The sequence below is a fragment of the Miscanthus floridulus genome, chromosome 3, assembly GCF_019320115.1.
Source record: "Miscanthus floridulus cultivar M001 chromosome 3, ASM1932011v1, whole genome shotgun sequence".
Taxonomy (NCBI): domain Eukaryota; kingdom Viridiplantae; phylum Streptophyta; class Magnoliopsida; order Poales; family Poaceae; genus Miscanthus; species Miscanthus floridulus.
In genome coordinates this window covers 119,910,078-119,930,331 of record NC_089582.1, presented here as the reverse complement: position 1 = coordinate 119,930,331, position 20,254 = coordinate 119,910,078, and the positions used below count along the sequence as shown (strand labels likewise).

The 20,254-nt window shown below is 48.6% G+C and overlaps 1 protein-coding gene across 1 annotated transcript; it reads left to right on the top strand.

The window, feature by feature from the left end:
* Window positions 1–10,441: 10,441 nt before the first annotated feature.
* LOC136546678 (ornithine decarboxylase 1A, chloroplastic-like) lies at window positions 10,442–12,492 on the top strand. Its single transcript, XM_066538642.1, has 2 exons — window positions 10,442–10,465; window positions 10,957–12,492. Exon 2 carries the CDS (start codon window positions 11,032–11,034, stop codon window positions 12,247–12,249), a length of 1,218 nt encoding a protein of 405 aa, XP_066394739.1. The 5' UTR covers window positions 10,442–10,465; window positions 10,957–11,031; the 3' UTR covers window positions 12,250–12,492.
* The last annotated feature ends 7,762 nt before the right edge of the window (window positions 12,493–20,254 follow it).

Here is a 20,254-nt window from a genome sequence, read left to right as displayed (position 1 = left end):
TGTTGCGACGCGTAGCTCTCCACCTATTGAACGGCGGTGGTCTCCACTAGTGCTCAAAAGTTTTGATGGACCGCCTGTTCCTATGGGTCGACGGGCTCAGGAAGGCCCGTAGAAGCATCGCTGCTGTGGCGATGTTCTTACCAGCCTGAGCGAACTATGGGGGATCGTTCCTCCCATCGATGATGTTACGCTGAACCGAGCGGGCGTGACCCTAGGAGCTGCTCACTAGGTTATATGCATGGGGCGCATCACGCTGCACCGAGCGCACCGGCGCAAGTGGCGGCTGGTTCTGTCGCTGTTGCCATAGTTCCTCGCCGTGTGCCTGGGCACACGTGAGGGAATCCGTGCGAGGGTTCAGAGTGGTGTGGGTTTGTAGAGACTCCACCACCACCGGTGGCTATCCCAGAGCGTCCGCCATAGCGCACTCACAGGATAGAGGGTGGCTACATGCCACGACGTCACCGATGCTAGAGTCATAGCTCTCAACATCATCATCCATGAGGTCCTGAAAAGAGGCAGGAGCGTAGCTCGCATCCCCATGAATTCGGATGTGAGAGGGGGTGGCGCCAGCATCCTTCGGAGCCCTCGGGTGTCCGCGTCCGTGGGGGACTTGAGGCCATAGGGGAACCGGTCACATGGCGATCGCGGTAGGGACAACAGGGTCCCTCCAGAGAATTGGTAGAAAATAGTAAAAACGAGTAAAGAACATTACGTACATTACTCACAGTGGGGTTTGAGCAGAGCGTATGCTTGGAACGAAGCACAGGTGTCTTGCCGTTGAAGTCATCGGGTGTCCCGGAGCCGATGGAGGACGCGCCTCCTCTGATGGGTGCCGGAACAAGTGCCTCCTCGTGGAGGTGTAGCATGCCAAGCCAGTCGGCGACGAAGTCCAGTTTTTCGAAGAGGAAGGCCTAGGATGGCTCGAAGATGGGTGGAACCCACATCCCAATAGGTGGGAGTGTGGGGAACTCTAGTGAGCCGAAGCGAGTAAGCTTGATCCTGCCATGGCGAAGATGGTGGAAAAGTGGGCCATCCGATGACTAAAAGCGTGAATGTACGACGTCTTCCCCATGGACGGCGCCAACTGTCAGTGCAGAAAGTGACCAACACATAAATATTTGTAGTTTTGCCATACGTTGTGATCGGATGTGGCCTAGCACTCAATGACACATGGTTTATATAGGTTCAAGCAACGTGCCCTACGTCCAATTTGAGTCAGTCGGTGACTTTATTCCTGAGCCTAGGTGCTCGAAGTTTGTTGTGGGGTTACAAATGGAAGGGAGTAAGATGGGGAGTGCAAGAGGTCCAGTCTGACTCCGAACTGAAGAGCCGAGAGCGACGGGAGCTCCTTTGTACACTAAGTATTCGAGCGAGTGCTCCGTGTTTGTGAGATTGATTGTGAATGGATCCCCGTTCGAGTCCTCTCTTGGAGAGTTGTCGATGGATCGTTGTGTGTGTGTGTGTGTGTTAACTCATCCTCTTCATTGGGAGAGAGCGCATCCCCTTTTATATATGAAGGGGACGGCCTTACAAGCGAGAGAGAGAGAGTACGTATGCTACTAAGTCTTGTTGTCCACGCCGTCGGGTACAAGATGATGGTAGGCGCCCACAATACTGTTTGTGTTAGATGCATGTGGGAGATTTTACCGTATTCACCATGTATGGCAAATGACGGCGCCCACAACACTGTTGAGGCCCAGAGGCATGGGGGGGTTTATCGTGTTTGCCTGGTATGAGAATTGATGGCGCCCGTAACACTATAGGGCAAAACGTCGGCGCCCACAACACTGCTTGGGTTCTGACATGCCTGGAAGGTTGCAAGGCACCGTTCTGACATGTCTTGTCGGTACTGTCCTATAGGCGTATAGGGTACTATCTTGCAGGTGTACAGGGTATGATCCTTGGTATTGCTTTTGACTTGAGCGTCCTGCCTTACTTGCTCTGCCTGTTTCCTAGGTCCTCACCAAGCGGGCGTCCCCGGTTAGTTGGTCCCTAGTCGGATCCGGCCTCCCGGTTGAGAAAGAGCTGTGAGCAGAGGTTTAGTGTATTTCCGGTCGGAGAAGCGAGTTGGAGTCGGAGTCGAGCACCGCTCCTCCTTGGCCAGGCCTTCTAGTCGGAGAGGCAGGCCGAAGTCGAAAGCGGGCGCCGGAGTCGAAACCAAGCTGACCAGGCCTTCTAGTCGGAGAGGCGGACCGTAGTCGGTAAGCAAGCACCGTTCCTCTTCGGCTTGGCCTTCCGGTCGGAGAGGCGGGCCGGAGTCGGAAACGAGCATTGGTCCTTCCCTTGGCTAGGCCTTCCGGTCGGAGATCGCCCTTCTGGCTCATCGTTAGGTCTTTGGGCCGACCCAGGAGTTGTGAGTCATTCGCAACGTCGCCTGCTGGGCCGAGCCTTTGCTAGGAAGCAGGTCCATGAGGGACCCCAGGTTTATGAACCCGACACATATGCAATAGGTCTTTATTTGATTTTGCATTCCAACTTGCACTTCGCACATCAAGTCAATCATATCATATTAGAGAAAGAAAAACAGTTCTATGGTCAAATGATAGTTGATTAGATTACGTACATGCATGTCCTTTTTTGAGAGCGTCCTATCTTGCCAAGCTGCAATAGATCGCACTGTAAAACCAAGGACACGCAGATCGGTCAAATCAAGAAGGCAACATGCAATAGACTGAACAATTGAGATCTTTTCAAGTCAACAGCCCCGACAACTTGTAATTAAGATAACTTAGGAATTTATCCCACTTGAGGCCTCTTTGGCACGGCTTATGCCGGCTTCGGCTCCATCTATTTTGCACAAATCGAGGCACTGTAGCATGAAGCCGTTTTGAAAGCCAGGGTTAAAATGAACTAGAAGCCGGGAAAACCTAGTTTTTCTGGCTTCACCAGCTTTGGCTTCACCGGTGAAGCCGTTTTGGATAAGCCGTGCCAAAGGGGGGCTTAGTATTCTAACTAGACTAGCTATTGCTATATAGGAGTCTCTATGAGTATTTACACTTATCATATATATTATTATCTTTTGATTTACCCCTGCTTAGAGTATGTGTTTAGTTTACTGATTCATCATAAATATAAGTTATCAATCTCTTTTTTGCCACCATCTTCCAAGTGGTAAAATATAAATAACGATACATGGAATACTCCTGGTAAAATACTACAATGGTATATCTATGCGCTTGCAGAATTCTTATTTTCTTGTTCACACTATCAAATACCAACCGCCGCGTGGCGCCACGGCGGTGCCACCTTAGCATCCTAGCCACGTCCCGCCGTTTTCACAAAAATACCCTTTTTCTAGAAATGAACACGACGTCCAACATGAGCTCAAAATTCTTCTTATTTAGTCCTGATTTCTTATGCTTAGACCCTCGTATTTTTTAGGATTAGAACCCGCCGTCCACACCACGACAAAATCAGTTTTTATTTTATTTTATTGTGAAAAGGTAAAGACTTTATTACGCTCGACCGGCTTATAATCCACCCATATACGTGCAGACTCGCCCGCACACCCGCGTGACCGCGTCCCACCTCTCTCTCTCTCTCTCAGTCGTCTTCCTCCTCTCCTTTTTTTCCCAACACACACTCTCTCCCCAGCGGCCTCCTCCCCGATGACCTCTTCCTCGGTGACTTCCTCCCCGGCGGCGACCTCCTCCCCGCACCCCACCTCCTTCCCACGCGTCTCCTGCCTCTTTCCCCTCCGGCAGCGGTGGCGGGTTCTGGCACTAGCAGTGTCGATGAGGTAGGCCTCCTCCTCCTCCTCCTCCTAGATCTACTCCTTAGGGTTCCAATGAGTTCTCCCTCTAATCTTCCCAAACTTCAGTGACCTTAGAAGAAAAGGGGTTTGGGGAAGGAAGGTCGGTGGATGGTTTAGGGGCCTTGGCAGCGGCGGAGGCAGCCAAGCCAGGTCAGGGCGGGGGCACCATGGCCATGGCGGCGGCGGAGGCGATGGGAGAGGGCAGGGGGAGGGAAGAAGGTGGCACCATGGGGGAGCTAGGGTTTCACCAAAGCTCCACTTGACGCATTTACGCGTGGGTGTCGGGAGGTCCATTGAGTTTTCTTTACTCCTGTTGTTCTCTTTTCTCGTTTGACAACCGCGTGAGAAGTCCCCATGGGGTGGCTAGAAGCTGTGAGGAAGTGGCGGTCCTGACAAGCTTGCCCAGCAGCATAGTGAGCCCTTGAGTGTTCCTCTCTTTTTTGTATTTTATTTCCATTTTTGTTCTATGTTTCCAAGTTTTATCGATAGTGTTTTGTTCTATTATTTTTGTTTCTAAACTTTGTGCCAGGTCATAAATTTTTTATACAAATTCACTTGTTTATAACTTTTGTTCTTGCAATTTTGCTCCTACCTAAAAGGATCAAGATGCCCAAGAGGGGTGGTGAATTGGGCTAATTCTAAATTTCTTTGCAATGATTAAATCCTACGGTTAGCCCAATTAACCTCTTGTGCCTAGAAGGTGCTTCTAAGTGTTCTACCGCACAAAAGACTTTCAACCTAAGTTCCAATCCTACTCTAGCATGGCAATTCTATGAATGTAAAGACAAGTATTGAATTGCTCAAAGTAAATAGAGAGGGAGGAATGCGGCGATGTTTTGCCGAGGTATCGGAGAGTCGCCACTCCCCACTAGTCCTCGTTGGAGCACCCGCGCAAGGGTGTAGCTCCCCCTTGATCCACGCAAGGATCAAGTGCTCTCTACAGGTTGATTCTTCGACACTCTGTCGCGGTAAATCACCCACAACTACTCACAACTTGAGTTGGGTCATCCACAAACTCTCCGGATGATCACCAAGCTCCCAATCACCACCAAGCTGTCTAGGTGATGGCGATCACCAAGAGTAACAAGCACGAACTCTCACTTGACCACGACAAGCCTAATGAGAAGGGTGGATGCACACTTTGCTACTTTTGATCTCACTAATGAGGGCTCTCTTTGGGATTCTCAAATCTCAATCACCTCACTAGGACCTTGCTCTTCTTAGCACTCTCTAAGGTGTTTCTCAGCTATTGGAATGAGCAAAAGTACCCCCACACACAAGTGGAGCTTCTATTTATAACATGAGCTGAAAAACGAACCGTTATGTGCCTCTGCGGGGTGACCGGATGCTCCGGTCATGTTGACTGGATGCTCCAGTCAGTACACCCCGAACATCCGGTCAGCACTGACCGGACGCGTCCGATCACGATTTTCCCTCTCTGGAACCTTACTGGAGTCGACCAGACGCTTCCTCTTAGCGTCCGGTCACTTGACCTCTCAGTGTCCGGTCAAACCAAACGTAATCACCTTGGTCAAATGAACTGACCGGACCCTGAGCCAGCGTCCGGTCACACCGGAGCTAGCGTCCGATCAGTATTTGACCCTCCATTCACTTCCAACTTTCGATCATATGTGAATGAAGCTTGCTCCATTGGATCTAAGGGCTATTTTGGAGCTACCTAGTGCTAGTTTTAACAAGTGTGCACCACACCTAACTCACTAGACTCACCTAGGTCAAGCTACCCGTCCATACCCCCTTAATTGTACGGCCAAAGAAAAAACAAAGTCCTAAACTACTCTAAGTGTCTCTCCAACTCCAATTGACACTTAGAACTAGTCCATCCTTAACCTTGTCGTCCATCCTTTGAAAACCGAAACGATTTCCATTGTAGGGGCATGACCACCTTGATTGCCCAATCGATCTCCATTACCATGACCTAACTTAATTGCCTCTGCAAAACACACGTTAGTCATAGTAATCTTGTATTGTCATTAATCACCGAAACCCAACTAGGGGCCTAGATGCTTTCACTACCGTTTGTTCATTACTTTTATTTCAATAACTTATGTTCCTATCCTTTTGTCTCATAAGCTTTTATTCTTAAATTTTGTTGCTAAGTTTTGCTCCAGTAACTTGTCCATAATTCTTTTGTTTAATAACCTTTGTTCATAACTTTTCTTTCTAATTTATGTTTCAATGATTTGTGCTCCCACAATTATATTTCTAACTAATGTTTCAATAACTTCTGTTCATATTTTTTGTTCCAGGATTTTCATTTTTATAATTAGAGAGGACAAAGGACTTATGATGATCAAGTGTTGGAAAAGGATGGCTTTAAAGTGCACCACACGGACAGAAAGGCCCCATTTGGCTGGAGGTTTTTTGCTGCTGGCTGAAACTAAAACAGTGACCACAAGCAGCCAAAACTAGCTAGTTCAGCCCTCCCTGCAGCCGAACTGCAGCAGCTCCATTTGAATTCAAAATATGGCGCCAATTAAATTGAATTCAAACACCGGCACCAAACACCATCCATGGACAACCCTTACATCAATCACATGTTCATACAACAGTTCAATACAACAATTCATTACAACACGACTCCAATACAATTAGATTAAGGTCACAACTCTACAAATATTTTCTAGTCCTTATATCATTCAAATGACATCATTGGGCACTTTTACAAAAGTTGTCGCCCCCCAGGAGGCATATAAACTGGTAGAAGAAGTTTCCCATGTACAGGCTTCTTCTATATAGTTGCCCAGTCCATAGTTCATTAGCGGTCCTCACCAATTTGCTCCACATTACAACATATCAATATCAAGAAGCACAAACCGATCATAGTCATCTTCTTGCAGCCATCCTCTGCTCCCCGTGCACCATGTCGACACATCCTTCACCTGCATGTGTACACATCCTCATTAACCCCAAAGTGGGCAGCCAACGGAAATTTGCATGACTACACTGATTTCTACCAATACCATAAATATTTCACTTACGTTGTCTTCCCAAGGAGTCCAAGTCCATATGTAATCCAGTCGTGGACCTATTCCATATCATTAGGGTCACTTAACACCATACCTGCCACTTGACTCAAAGGCCCAAGGTCTGGTGCCTGCCTGTACCTCCCTTGTTGGTGTTGTCCCTCCATCTCATGCACGTAGTTGTGCAGTGCACAAAGAGCAATAATTATCTGTGTTTGTTTGGTCCCCGGATAGTGAGGTACACCTTTCAACATCTGCCGCTTAGCTTTCGCTGCCCCAAATGTCCTTTCTATGACATTACGCAACTTGGAATGGTGTCGGTTGAATACCTCCTGTGCGTCACAATTCCCCCTAGTTTGGAACTTCTTCGCCCAGTACCTCTTATTTGGATACGGCGTCAGATATCTGAGGCGAAGTGCGTAACCAAAGTCCACCAAGTAATAGCGGCCTGCATACATACATAGCAAGACATCAGTTCAAATACAATTAGCTCCAGCATGAAACCTTTGCATCATTACATCAACCAATCGGACTAAGTTAAACTAACCTGATGGTGGACGTGGGAAAGAAGCGTCGTCGTCTGCCTTCTTTTTCACCCGCATGTCATGTGATGTGCTCCTTGCAGCAATGCTCTTAGACAACCGGGTCATGTACTCTCCCACGCTGCAAGTCTTCTTCTTCTCTGGGCAATTGACAACATTGTCCATGGTGTCCCTCTTCGAACCAGAATGGTAGCTGGATGGCCCACCGAAGTCTATTGGACGCAAAGTAGTAGGAGGCGTTGATTCACGAATACCACCAGTGGACATGAAACAGCCCGTGTTCTGGTTGCGGTCCCTAAATAGTGCCTCAAGCTGGTCCAGGAAGCGAGGTTGCCTACCACGTCGTACCTTAGGCAGACTATCTTCCTACAAAAAGCACAGTACCAAATGTTAAACATTGTAACCAATGTAATCGGAACAATTAACAAGATAACATACCGATGTCACGGGCTGGGAACCTGCTTGAGTTTCCCAGTACTTAGGATCAGCGGCAATGTCGCCCGTACGTGGGTCCCTCCCAAGCCCAGTGGCTGATAGCTCATCTTTCCATGTCAGGTAAGCTTTTTTGAGGGAACCTAGTTTGTTGTTGCACTATTTCTTATCATAATGTGGGAAATAGGTGTAAATATTGTTCCAGCCAGTGGTGGTTAGACCCTGCTGATTGAAGTTCAACTTTTCCTTCTATTGAAGACAAAGGTCCAGCAATCGCTTGGTGTCATCCTCGCTCCAACTTGCACGCTTCGGTGGCATCTGTTGGAACATGGAACGGCTAATGTCGTTTGTGGCTGGACATAGTAACGGTACCGCAAAAAAAACAAAGGCAAGCACGAGTGAACTAGAACACGATGCAATGGACACAACTGTGTACTTGCCTTGATTTTTCGCCTCACGCGCTTACAACCCATCCAACATTGGACTACATGAGAAACTAGGGGAGCCAAGTCTACATGAAAACAGTAAAAAAATAATGCAATTTATGCTAACCCTCAAAGCAACGGATGTGCAAGTCCTATGCTTCCCTATCAATCCGTCCCTACGTAGCCATCCACATCTGGGAGTAGAAACCCTAACCCTAATGAAGCGGATCTGGAAGTGTGTAGCAAAAATGGGATGAGAAAGACAGGAACGTACCGAAAATGGCGCTACAGGGAGGGCGGAAGTAGGAGAAGGTGATGGATCTGGTGCCTTCGACGGCGGCGTCTGCGGGTCGGATCTGGAAATCATGCGAAGGACACTGAAGAATCGGCCGCACGTGGAAGCAACGGTGGCGTCGAGGAGGGAAGCGACGGAGCCAGCTGAAATAGAAGTAGGGATGCAAGGATTTGTAAACCCTAACAGCAGGGATGGTCACCGACCAACGATTAAGGGGAAGGCGTGGAGTGGGCTACGTACCCGAAAGGGTGGATCTGCCGCCATAGACGACGAAGGGGCTGGCAAGACGGCGATGATGCAGCGGTGACTCAAGGATGGCGACACCGAACCAAATCCGGCGAGACGCCCCGTGTGGATGTCGCCTTCCTTCTCAGGCCCAAGGGATGGGAGGGGATAAGGACGAAGGGCGGCCGGCGGCGATGCTAGATTGGGGGCGCGGGCGAAGAAGTCACCTCGGCGGCGGCGGCATCAACAGCTGGGAGCGGCGGAACCCTAAGCGCGCGAGCGAATGCGAGACGGGAGAGAGAGTGAGGATGGCGGCAGCTGGTTCTTCTAGAGCAGCCGAACGGCTACACTAGGCTTGGTGTTCGTCTGGGCTAGAAGGCCCAATCAGCTCCAGCCGATTTCAGCCACCAATTCGAGCAGCCGAACGGGCCCAAAAGGAAAGAGGGACACGGAAAAATAGTGTCCAAAAGTAGAAATAGCACCCGCACTATTTATTCTTCCACTCATCCCACCGCCAGGAAACATTCAGGGATCGAGTTGATTTCTGAATTAGTTGGTGTCGCTCTGTTATATACCTAGTATACTATCTAGAATTCTATCTTCTAATAAGGTATATGTGTGTAGGGGGCAAAGCTATAGTGTGCTTTGGAGGTACAAATGCATCCCAAAATTGAAAAAATAGTTATAATGACTAAAATTCCATGCTCACATGACACAAGGCAAGTGAAACCTCCTTCTAATTTTCTTTAGCTTTGCCACTGTACATGTAATTATCATATTATAGATTCATAAGGCATTTTGACTTTTCTAGATTCGTAACTTTTGCTATGCATTGAGATATACGTTATGTCTAGATTCAAAGTAAAAGCTATAAATGAATATAGAAATGTCAAAACGTTTTATAATTTATAATTTGGGAAGGTTGGAGTAACTTCCAAGGGCTGTAAAACACACCTAGGAACGATATAAGCGTGTGGATGGAAAGACCTGATTCGCACCACACACCGGAAGAAAGGAAAGGTCCGGAAACCAACCGGGAAAAGAGGAAACGTTCGTCACGCCAGTGGAGGCGATCGTCATCACTTCGTCACGCAAGCCGCAGCAGGACTGCCAAGTCTCTGCGTACCTACACCATGCATGCCATGCCCCCTGCCCTGCGTCCGCGCGCGCGGCATCGCGTGACTACATGCACACGCAATCGCCGTGTGCCCTGTGGGAGACCGCCACACGATCCAGGGCCAGCGCGGGCAGGCTGCCTGTACATGGCTGCACCAGCAGCGCGCGGCATCGCGGATTCGCGGCCATGGACGCACTAGTCTTGTGCACCCGCGCCCGCGCGGGGTGCTGGTGCTGCACTGCTGCGCAAACTGAATAACTGATCTGACCTTGCAGCCGCGGCACGCCGGCACCAACCAAGAACCAACCCACACGCCCCGCTCGCGGTCTCGTGGACGCGCAGACGCTGGCACGCTGCCCCTGCCTACTTTAACCCACTCCTCGGTGGAGGCGTCGAACGCGCGTCCCGGCTCTCGTTGGACCACTCCCCTCGTGCTATAAAACGGCAACCACAGAGCACAATCATGCCGAGCAAACCAATAGTGGTGTTCACCAGGTCATCTTCGATTCCTCCTTGCTTGCTTGCCATCGGTTGTCATCACACTTGGTGAGTCAGGCCCCGTTTGGCTTAGAGAATCGTTTCGGTTTCTCTAGCGAAACGGTAGAATCGCCTCCAAACGCTATTTTTCACCGGTGATTCGCAACTGAAACGATTCAGCGTTTCTACCGTACAAACGCGATACGGCCAGAAGGTAGTTTCGATTCTCTTTCTCTCCATTCCTAGTTATGTTTAATATGTTTTCGAGTTAACTTTCTTCTAATGCAACGAGTTAAAAATGGGTTGTAGTTAAGCTATTCTTTGTCCAAAATAAGTTCATACTTTTTTGAAACATATTTTCATTCCTACAATTTTTTTAGATAAATATATGTTCTTATGGATCTAAATCCAGTATACTTGCCAAACGGATTTATAAAGTAATTCTGATTCATCGTTCGAAACATTCTCTGAGAGAATTTGGATCTATAACGTTTCTATGAGAGTATAGATTCCTACCAAACGCACGCTTAATTGACGAGACATGAAGCGCATTGCAAGATTTATAGAGCCTAATAACCTATGTTCTCGATACATCCTTGCGTGAATGCGTCGAAATTTGAGTGAAAACGCATCCCAATTTCCCACCACCCCGGCTACGAGGAACTAACTGTGTGCCACCTGTTTCATCTCTGTATTTGGTTTTAGTTAAAGCAACGCTCACTTTGCTCGAGGAGTGTTTGCCAATTCCTCATCGTCAGCACCATTGGTGGAGGCCACCCCATGCAGACCGTGCTGTTGGCCCCCGGCGTTAAGGACAAGAAGCTGGTCTCGTTCACCCGCGGCGCGCTCAAGGAGAAGGACGCCGTCACCGGAATCATCCGTTCCATCGTCGCCACGTCCAACCCCGCCCAGCGGAGCGCCTTCCATGTATTCGACCTCAACAAGGTCCTAGACCTCTTCTCGGCGTGGCGCCGCGCGCTCCCCGACGTGCGCCCCTACTACGCCGTCAAGTGCAACCCCGAGCCGGCGATTCTCGGCGCGCTCGCCGCGCTCGGCGCGGGATTCGACTGCGCCAGCCGCGCCGAGATCGAGGCCGTGCTCCGGCTCGGCGTTCAGCCCAGCAGCATCGTCTACGCCAACCCCTGCAAGCCCGAGCCACACCTCGAGTACGCCGCGGAGGTCGGCGTCAACCTCACCACCTACGACTCCGAGGAGGAGGTGGCCAAGGTCAAGCGCTGCCATCCCAAGTGCGAGCTCCTGCTCCGCCTCAAGGGCCCCGACGGCGCCGAGGCCAAGTACAATCTGGGGACCAAGTATGGCGCGCACGCCGATGAGGTGGTGCCGCTCCTGCGCGCCGCCCAGTGCGCGGGGATTAACGTGGTCGGCGTCTCCTTCCACGTCGGAAGTGGCGTGTCCCGCGTGGATGTGTACCGCGGGGCAATCGAGGCCGCGCGCGCGGCGTTCGACGAGGCCGTCGCCCTCGGCATGCCTCCCATGCGTCTCCTCGATATTGGCGGCGGATTCACGGCCGCTGCTACCTTCGGCGAGGCGGCGGCGGTCATCAACGATGCGCTGCTGCATTACTTCGGCGATCTGCCGTGCGTGGAGGTGATCGGCGAGCCCGGGCGCTACTTCGCCGAGACAGCGGTCACGCTCGCCGCGCGCGTCATCGGGAAGCGCACGCGCGGTGAGGTGCGCGAGTATTGGATCGACGATGGGCTCTACGGCTCGCTGAACTGCATACTCATGGACCAGTACGATCCGCGTCCGAGACCGCTGGCCAGCCCGCGCCCCGGCGAGAAGACGCACACGTCTACGGTATTCGGGCCGACGTGCGACTCGCAAGACAGAATGGTGACCGAATACCAGCTGCCGGAGATAAGTGTGGGCGATTGGCTCATCTTCGACGACATGGGCGTCTACAGCACAGCTGCCGGCTCCAAGTTCAACGGTTTCGACACGTCGGAGATAAAGATCTACGTGGCGTACTCCAGCTGAGCAAGAACATCGACGGCGTCGGGAATGATGGATGTAGAGAGGAGAGGGGTGGTTGCAGCGACACAGGATGACACACACTCGCTAAGGTTAGCAACAGAGGAGCCAACGTAGACGCAGAAGCAGCAGCATATTCAATAGTTGCTGCTCCTGGTGTTGATGTCGGCATTCCTTCCTCCTTTTTCCCCCCTTTTTTTTCCCCTTTTCATCATCATGCAACTCTGTACATGTAACATCTCATATTGTTCTTTTGCTATCTACTAAATGAAAAGGCAGAGCACCTGCCCAATTTGCTCAAAAATTAAAAAAAGAGGAGAGAGGTGTAGCGCCAGCCATATCAGGAAATTACAATAGACTAACGGGCTTGCAAGCGCCTGGACGTCCGGATGGATGGGGCGTCCGGACGCCCGCGCTTGCAATTTGTTTCCCGTGCAGTTTCGCGCGCCCATACGGGGCCCGCACCACCCCTAACGTCACTAGCATCGAGAAGAGGGAGAGTGGACGACGATGCCCAGTCTGCGCCGGGAGGAGACACCGAGGTGAGGCAGTAGAAAGCGATGAGGGAGATGCAACACCCGATCTATTTTTGAAACATCCAGATGCAACACTTGCAACATACGTGTAAAGGCAGATAAAACATTTGAAACATACATCTGAAACACTTGCAAACACACCTGAAAAACACCTGAAAAACATTTGAAAACCATTGTAAAAAATACGTGACATTCAGATAAAACACTTGTAACATATGTGTGAAACATATGCAATATCCAAATAAACACACTTGTAACATACGAATGGAAAAACAGATGATGCGAACAGAAGCTTGCAATATACGTGTACAACTATTGCAACAAATGCAATATCCCGATCTACTTTTGCAACATCTACATGAAACACTTGCAACATACCTCTGAAACACTTACGCTTGCAACATACGTTTTTCATCCTTCTTCTTCCCCACGATGCAGCACAGAGCGGGGGATGGGCAGGCGGAGGGCAGCCCCGTCGTGGCCCTTCTAGAGGCGAGCAAAGGGGGCGGTAGCAGGGATAGGGTGCCGGTGAGCTTTCGCCGTGCTGTGGGCTGCCGCCGTCGCAGGTGGGCGGAGAGGGAGGTAGGGACAGGCCAGCAATGGGCGTGGGCTACCGCCGGCTCTGGCCGGGAGGAAGGGGCTGGCCACAAGCGCAGGCAGCTGCCGGCGAGCTCTGGCTGGGCAGGGGCGGGAAGAAGGGCCCGGTGGGGAGCTCTGGCCGGGCGGGGACGGGAAGAAGGGGCCAGCGGCGGTCGCTGGCCAGTGGTGGCGCCGTGGGGGATGGCGTGGGATGGAGGTGCCGCGCCGCAGGATGGAGGTGCCTCGGGGAGTTTTTTTAGAGCGCGTCCGGACAGGAGTAACGGGACAGACGTCCGTGGTGTATCATTATCGATAGACCAAACTTAGGGAGAGGCCGTGACATGATAAATAAATAGATCCGCAATACATATATACATACCTCTGCCACATGAATCAGAAAAAACATCTAGTTTTTAGATGCATTGAATGCCAAATCTGCTTGGGATCTGAAATATGAAGAAGTATATATGAATGAAACTTATATGACATATGCATGCATCAGATAGCTAGTAGTATGTAGATGTGTTCCAAATTAGCATATGTAAGTCTTTTCAAAGAATCAATAGAGGTAGAACGGAAGGAAAACAAAAAAACCCCAGCCATCGTAGCTGAAAAGATGGATAATGAAAATCACTAAAAAAAAGGGGCAGAAACGTTCAGCCGTCTTGCAAGTGATGGTTTAGGTTTTTTCCATATTCCTTATACCAAGGCGGCAAAGGCACCTCAAAAAGTTTCAGCCACTTCTCTAATCAAGATTATTGAGAGCTTTTCAAAAAAGTGTTTGCTCAAGCAATTTCAGTAAAATAGGATTGGGTGGTATATGTGAACATGGAAACAATACATATATATTGTGTTGTTTCCATGTCAGGTTGAGCTTCAGAGGATGATAATGAAGCGCCTACGAACAGACAAGAATGAAGGGGTGATGCTCTTTTGAGGAATGGAACATGAGATCAAGCCTAAGCAGAAGCTATAGAAAGTTTGGGTACATGTCTATGGCCCCATATGAGATCAGGTCCTTTTTACCTCTCTGGGTTGTAGGCTCTATTCTAGGTCCAACACAGAAAGTTGACATGAGATCTATGAAAAAAACTGGAGTGGTTCGGCTTATGGTTGCGGTCCTTGATGCAGACATTGTTCCTGGTAATGATGGAGAGCTTGATGACTTCGATGAGGAAGATGATTTAGACCTAGAAAACCAAGATAAGGACACAGATCAGCCGATCAGGAGGTGGAAGACGTTGACAAAAACAAAGATTGTGGTCTTCGTCGACTACTTCAAGCGCGGGTTCAATGTCCCCTTGCATTGGTTCCTGCTTTATCTCCTTCGCTATTACGCGGCCCAAGTTCACCACCTTACACCCAATGGGGTTTTGTTCTTGTCCGTGTTCATCTCTTTTTGTGAGAATTCCGTTGGGATGGAGCTGCACTGGGCCTTTTTCCACCAAAGCTTCGTTGTGAGACCCCAAATCCCAAATGACCCGAACCTGAAGGCAGCCGGGTAGTTCGGTGATCAAGGTGCAGGATAAGACCTTATTCTTTTAGATCAAGTCGTATTCAAACATCCCCTTTTGGAAGAAGAAATAGTTCTAAGTCCGGGATCTAACCACCCCGGCCTATTCTCCCCAATTCCTCGAGCACTCTTTCCTGACGAAGGAGATTGTGCCCCTCTCAGACACTACTACACAAAGCATTTTTAGGGGCGACTGGTAACCCTTTGTAGGGGCGGTTTAGCCAGCCGCCCCTACCGAACCGTCTCTACAAATCATGTATTTGTAGGGGCGGTTCCTAGGCCGCCCCTACAAATCAATTTGTAGGTGCGGTTGGTGATTGAGCCGTCCCTACAAATCGATTTGTAGGGGCGGCTCAATCACCAACCGCCCCTACAAATCGATTTGTAGGGGCGGTTGTAGTGCCAGCCGCCTCTATAATACCTGTTTGTAGGGGCGGTTCAATCTAGAACCGCCCGCCCCTACAGTACGTTTTTCCGCAAAAAAATTCAAATTTACAATTCAAATTCGACCAGAACTGTTTGTTTCCGCGTATTCCATCCAGCGTTCGTGTTGCCGAACGTCCCGCGACCAACGTTCCGAACGCGACTACCAGCACAATAGTATTATATAAACTACAATTACAAGTCCAATTCGTAAGGATATATACAATCCATCATTTAATATACAAATTCCATAAACATTGTTATCAATGTCCTAGAGCTAGCCTTTCAGTCTCACAAAGGTGTTGGTACTGAGGATTTCTACCTAAGTTAGACTTTCGGTCATGGTAGGCGCCTTTGACATGTACAATCTGGTCTAATATGAAGTTACAAAGGTCGCCGACGAGCTCTAAGAGTTGGTCATCCTTGTATGGGTCTTTTTTCATTCCTTTCTCTTCTCTCCACTACAAGAGAACAAGTTTCGGTTTAGTATTTCATACCATGTACGAAGTTTTTATACTACTGATGAAGAGGTTCAAACTTACCCTTAAGGGGTGTCTCCTGTAGGCACTAGTGTTACTCATCATAGAACATATATAGTATCCACAATGTACACTCCCAGGCCTCTGCTTGGGGCACTGTGTGTTTTGCATATGAAAATGTTAGGTAATGCTTTTGACAGCTATGTAACGGAGTACTGAAGAAGTAAGTTACACTTACCGCACATAGTGTTTTTATAGCCAGCTTTTCCTTCCTCGCTGGATCATGCCTTCCGTGATGATGAGTGACATAGAACCTAAATGCCATGTTCGAATTATTTTAGCAAATACAACTTGTTAGTATCCATAAGTGAACGTTACAAGTATGTATATAAACATATAAGCTAATGAGGATTGTCGATATGTATACGTCTTGAGAATCGATATGAAGTCTTTGTACATCGCCGGATCCTTATCTATTGAATCAAAGACCCATGCCATGCTCCTCCTGACATCGACGGCTATACAAATCTAGTGGTTGTTGCATGGATTTAATCATAGAACTAGATATGCTCTTTTGCATCGAATAAAATATATCGAACAAAGCTTTAAGTATATAGTTGAACTTACTCGAAGTTGTATGATAGCCATATAGTAGAGTGTTGTTGTAGATTTTTGAAAGTCAGAGCAATGTATGCCGCAACCTTAAGGGACTCTTCCTTTAGTTTCGCCATACAGATGCGCTCTTTCTCCCGAAGAGTCTTTGCAACAGCTAGCTCTTTGGCATCCACTGTCCACTGTTTAGGGTAATTAAAATTTGGTTGGGCTATAGCTTGAGGGTCTACATACCCGGCTTTCAGACTTGGTATTTGTTTGACAATGTGCACTTGCATTCTACAGATCACGGCGTTGGTTAGTTACCACAAAATTCAAAGATTATGTTCATATCATATCGGGAGGACAAGGACTTACAAGCATCATGTGCGAATTAGATTCATCTCCATTTCTCCCAGGTGAAAGCATGTGTGCATGTCATTGAAGTCAAAGACAATTTTCCAGGCTGGGCTTCCAAATATGCCGGTGGGAAAGCATGCTTGTATGATATCTATGCTCGTTGGGAGAACACGCAAGTACCAATCATGGAACCTTCTCATTCCAAGTGGTAGGCGCGGGATGTCCCGGTTTGGTATAAAGGGTTTGCCTCTTTCATAAGTTTTTGGGCAATCCTTTGACCATTTGATGTCATCAACATTTGGATTCTGCTTTGTAATTTGGTGGAGTTTTCTAGTTACGGCCTCCTCAGAACCCCGTTCTGGGACTTGTTTAACTTGGTTCTCAGGCTTGAACTAGTCATGTGAATACCACTTGGACACCGATGAGACGTCTTTCACTGGAACATAAACTGGCCTTATGTTGATTGGAATCTTCTTTCAAAGTTCCCATTCAGGCACGTCCTCATCTTCTTGTGCATCACCTTCTTCAGGAGGCACTCGTTGTTCATGTATCGGCTGTGCTTGTTGAGAAGACTGTGGCATCTCATCATGCACTTGCTTGGTACGAGCTAGAGAAGGTTGTGGCATCTCATCAGGCACATGCACACAAGGAGGCGGGGAAGAATGTGGCATCTCAGGTACGTGGTGGTCACGAGACGGTGAAAATATCTCCCCAACCATAACAACTCGCTCCAATTTTGGAAGAGGGGGAGGCGGCGAAGAAGCAGTCAATATAATGTCCCATTTGTGCTAGAGGATGAACTGCCCAATAACGTCTCCGAGTAACACCAGGCCCTCGGGAGTTGCGTAGTCTATCCTCCACTACATAAACTCGGGCTTCACGGTATGCACCTCGACCCTAGTGTAGTCCGACGGTATCTTATTATTGTGGTGTAAGCCACCGGGAGGATGTGCCACACCCGTTGCCACCTCCATCACAGTGTTCTATCAGCCGCTGAGAAACACCAAGGTGCAACTAGTTAGTTCCCGTATGCGATCGACGAGGGTTGTGGCTACAGTGGAACCTTGGCTGCTAGAAACTTTTGGAGGGCTGCCAACTAATGCCAGTTCTCCCGGCGGCGTCACTAATATGCGTGGCTCCGTAGACAGTCCTTGCTCCTCTAGCTCCTTCACAACTAGAGCCTTCACTTGGAGCTCAAGACTAGTCTCCCGGTCTTGGCCATGTTTCTTGTACATGTGCCTGTCCTCTTCGAATCCTTGCTTCCAGGTCATCCTTTTCCCTAGCCTCATGGTGCGACCTGTGTGCTCCTTGTTTCCCAAGCCAAGGCTAAGCTCGTCCCTCTCTCTGGAAGGATTGAAGGAGCCCTTCTCCTTGTCTTCAGCATATTTCAGTATTCTTGATACCGCCTCTTGGGTCTTCGGCTTATTAAACTTAAGATTACTGCCGGATGATTTTGTACTCCTCGCATATATCCAGTTCCTTGAGCGTATCTTCAGATTCGTTACATCGATATTCCCAGCAGTTGCGACCTCTTCGTCCATCTTCCTAAACTGCTCTTCCTTGGCATAGTAGCCACCGGGGCCTAGATGATGGTGGTGTTTGTTCCTCTTCGCTAGCTCGGTGTTATGGGCACTGAGCTCCAATGCCTCCGGTGAAGTCTTCTGAGCCACGAGCTCCTCCCATTGACTAGGAGTTATTTTGTCGAACTCTTTGAAGGGAGTTAACCCCTTTTGGATATACTTCGTGTTGAGCTCTGACCTCCAACGTCGGAATACCTCTCCCATCATCCTGAAAGCATTTTTTTACCAGTTCGTGCTTACCCTCCGGCAATCTAAAATTGACCCTTAGGTGTCTATCCCATAGTTCATTCTTTTTATTCTCTGGTACCTCTTTCCAGTCAGGGATTGCTGGGTTCAATTTATCTCTTACTAGGGCCCCAATCGCATTACGGAATCGTCCTCTTAATTCTTTGGCTCAAGGACCTCCCCTGCTGGCCCGACCTCCGTTATCACATAGCATGCCTTATCTGGATATAGATTTCCTTTTCTATCCCCTCGCTTCCTCTTAGGCTTGGTAGTTGTGGTTGTGTCTTCAGGTTGTGGAGCAGAGGCATCATGATCCATCTTTGTGGCTGTTGCCTCTGCTCTCCTTTCCTCTACTCCGTCTTGTCCAGCGAGATGTCGCGGACGTCGATGTCGTCTTTTCGAGTTTCAGGAGGGACCTGTATATACGACAGGTCAAAGTGTTAGCAGAGGTAACACAGCCAAAGCTTTAGCAAAATTTACAAGCTAAGGCTTTTTCCCTACCTCCTTGTTCGGGTCAAAGTCCTTGTCCAAATCTTCCTCCGTTGGCCTCCTTCTGGCTTCACGTGGGAAAGGATCCTTGGGACTTACATATCGCTCTTCTGAGTCATCATCAGCATCATCCTCTTCTTCTTCGCCTTCAGCAGCCTCTCCTTTGGGGCCTTCCTCCTCGTCACACTGCTTCTGAGTAAGTATCACTTCTAGATCATTTTGTACCTCCTTATTGAACTGTTCTTGAGTAAGCTAGTCCTCTAGTGCTTGCTCCTCAAGGGTTGGCTACTCATCATGCTCGGGGCATCGGGCTGTACTATCTGGTGTCCGCGATATTATTTCGCGCTTTGTTCTAATAGATGCAAGAAAGTGTGCTTTAGGTACGTGAGAAGGTATAAGAAATAAAAAAGGTCTATAAACCAAAGTAGTCCTATAAAACAACAATATATAAAAAACGAGAAGTAGCAGTGGTAGAGGCCTCAGAAACATGTCAAACATCATCTGATCTTGAACTTGGAGCATCAAGGCATCATAACAGAGAAGAGAGGAGAAGGTAATGCAGGGGTGGCTGCTAATGATGCCAAGTTCCTCACAAGTTCTTAATCATCAGCTCATATTCCATATAATGTATGGACTTGGACGATTTCATCATCGGCAAAACAAAGGAGAGGAGAGGAGAGGGGAGATTTGGCAAAAAAAAAACAGGTGTTGCTTCCAAAACATAGAGGATAGGAAAGGTGGCAACAAATAGAGGAGAGGGGAGATTTGGCAAAAAAAAAAGCAGGTGCTGCTTCCCAGAAAAAGCAACATGACAATGTAAGAACATCATATGCTTAATATCTTCCGAACTTGATAAGCAGATCGGACAATCAGAAGTAGTAGACAGTAGTAGTAGGGAAGTAGTAGAAGTAGCAAAAAAAGCAACAGCTGCTTAGGAGAGGAGAGGAGTAGAGTGGAGTAGAGGAGAGTAGTAGTAGAAGAGGAGTACAGAGAAGACAACAAGTACAGAGAAGATTAGTAGCCACCGGCCACAATAATATAAACAAACAAGTGCAAGGCTGCAAGCATACAAATGACAATGTAAGAAGAATAATATAAATGCAAGGATTATTTCTACTCAGCAGATATTTATTCCCAAAAAAATGAAACTGGATGAATTGAAGTCCCACTAGTTAAACAAACAAGTGCAAGGCTACAAGCATACAATGAAAGAACAGCTAGGATTAATGAGCTAAT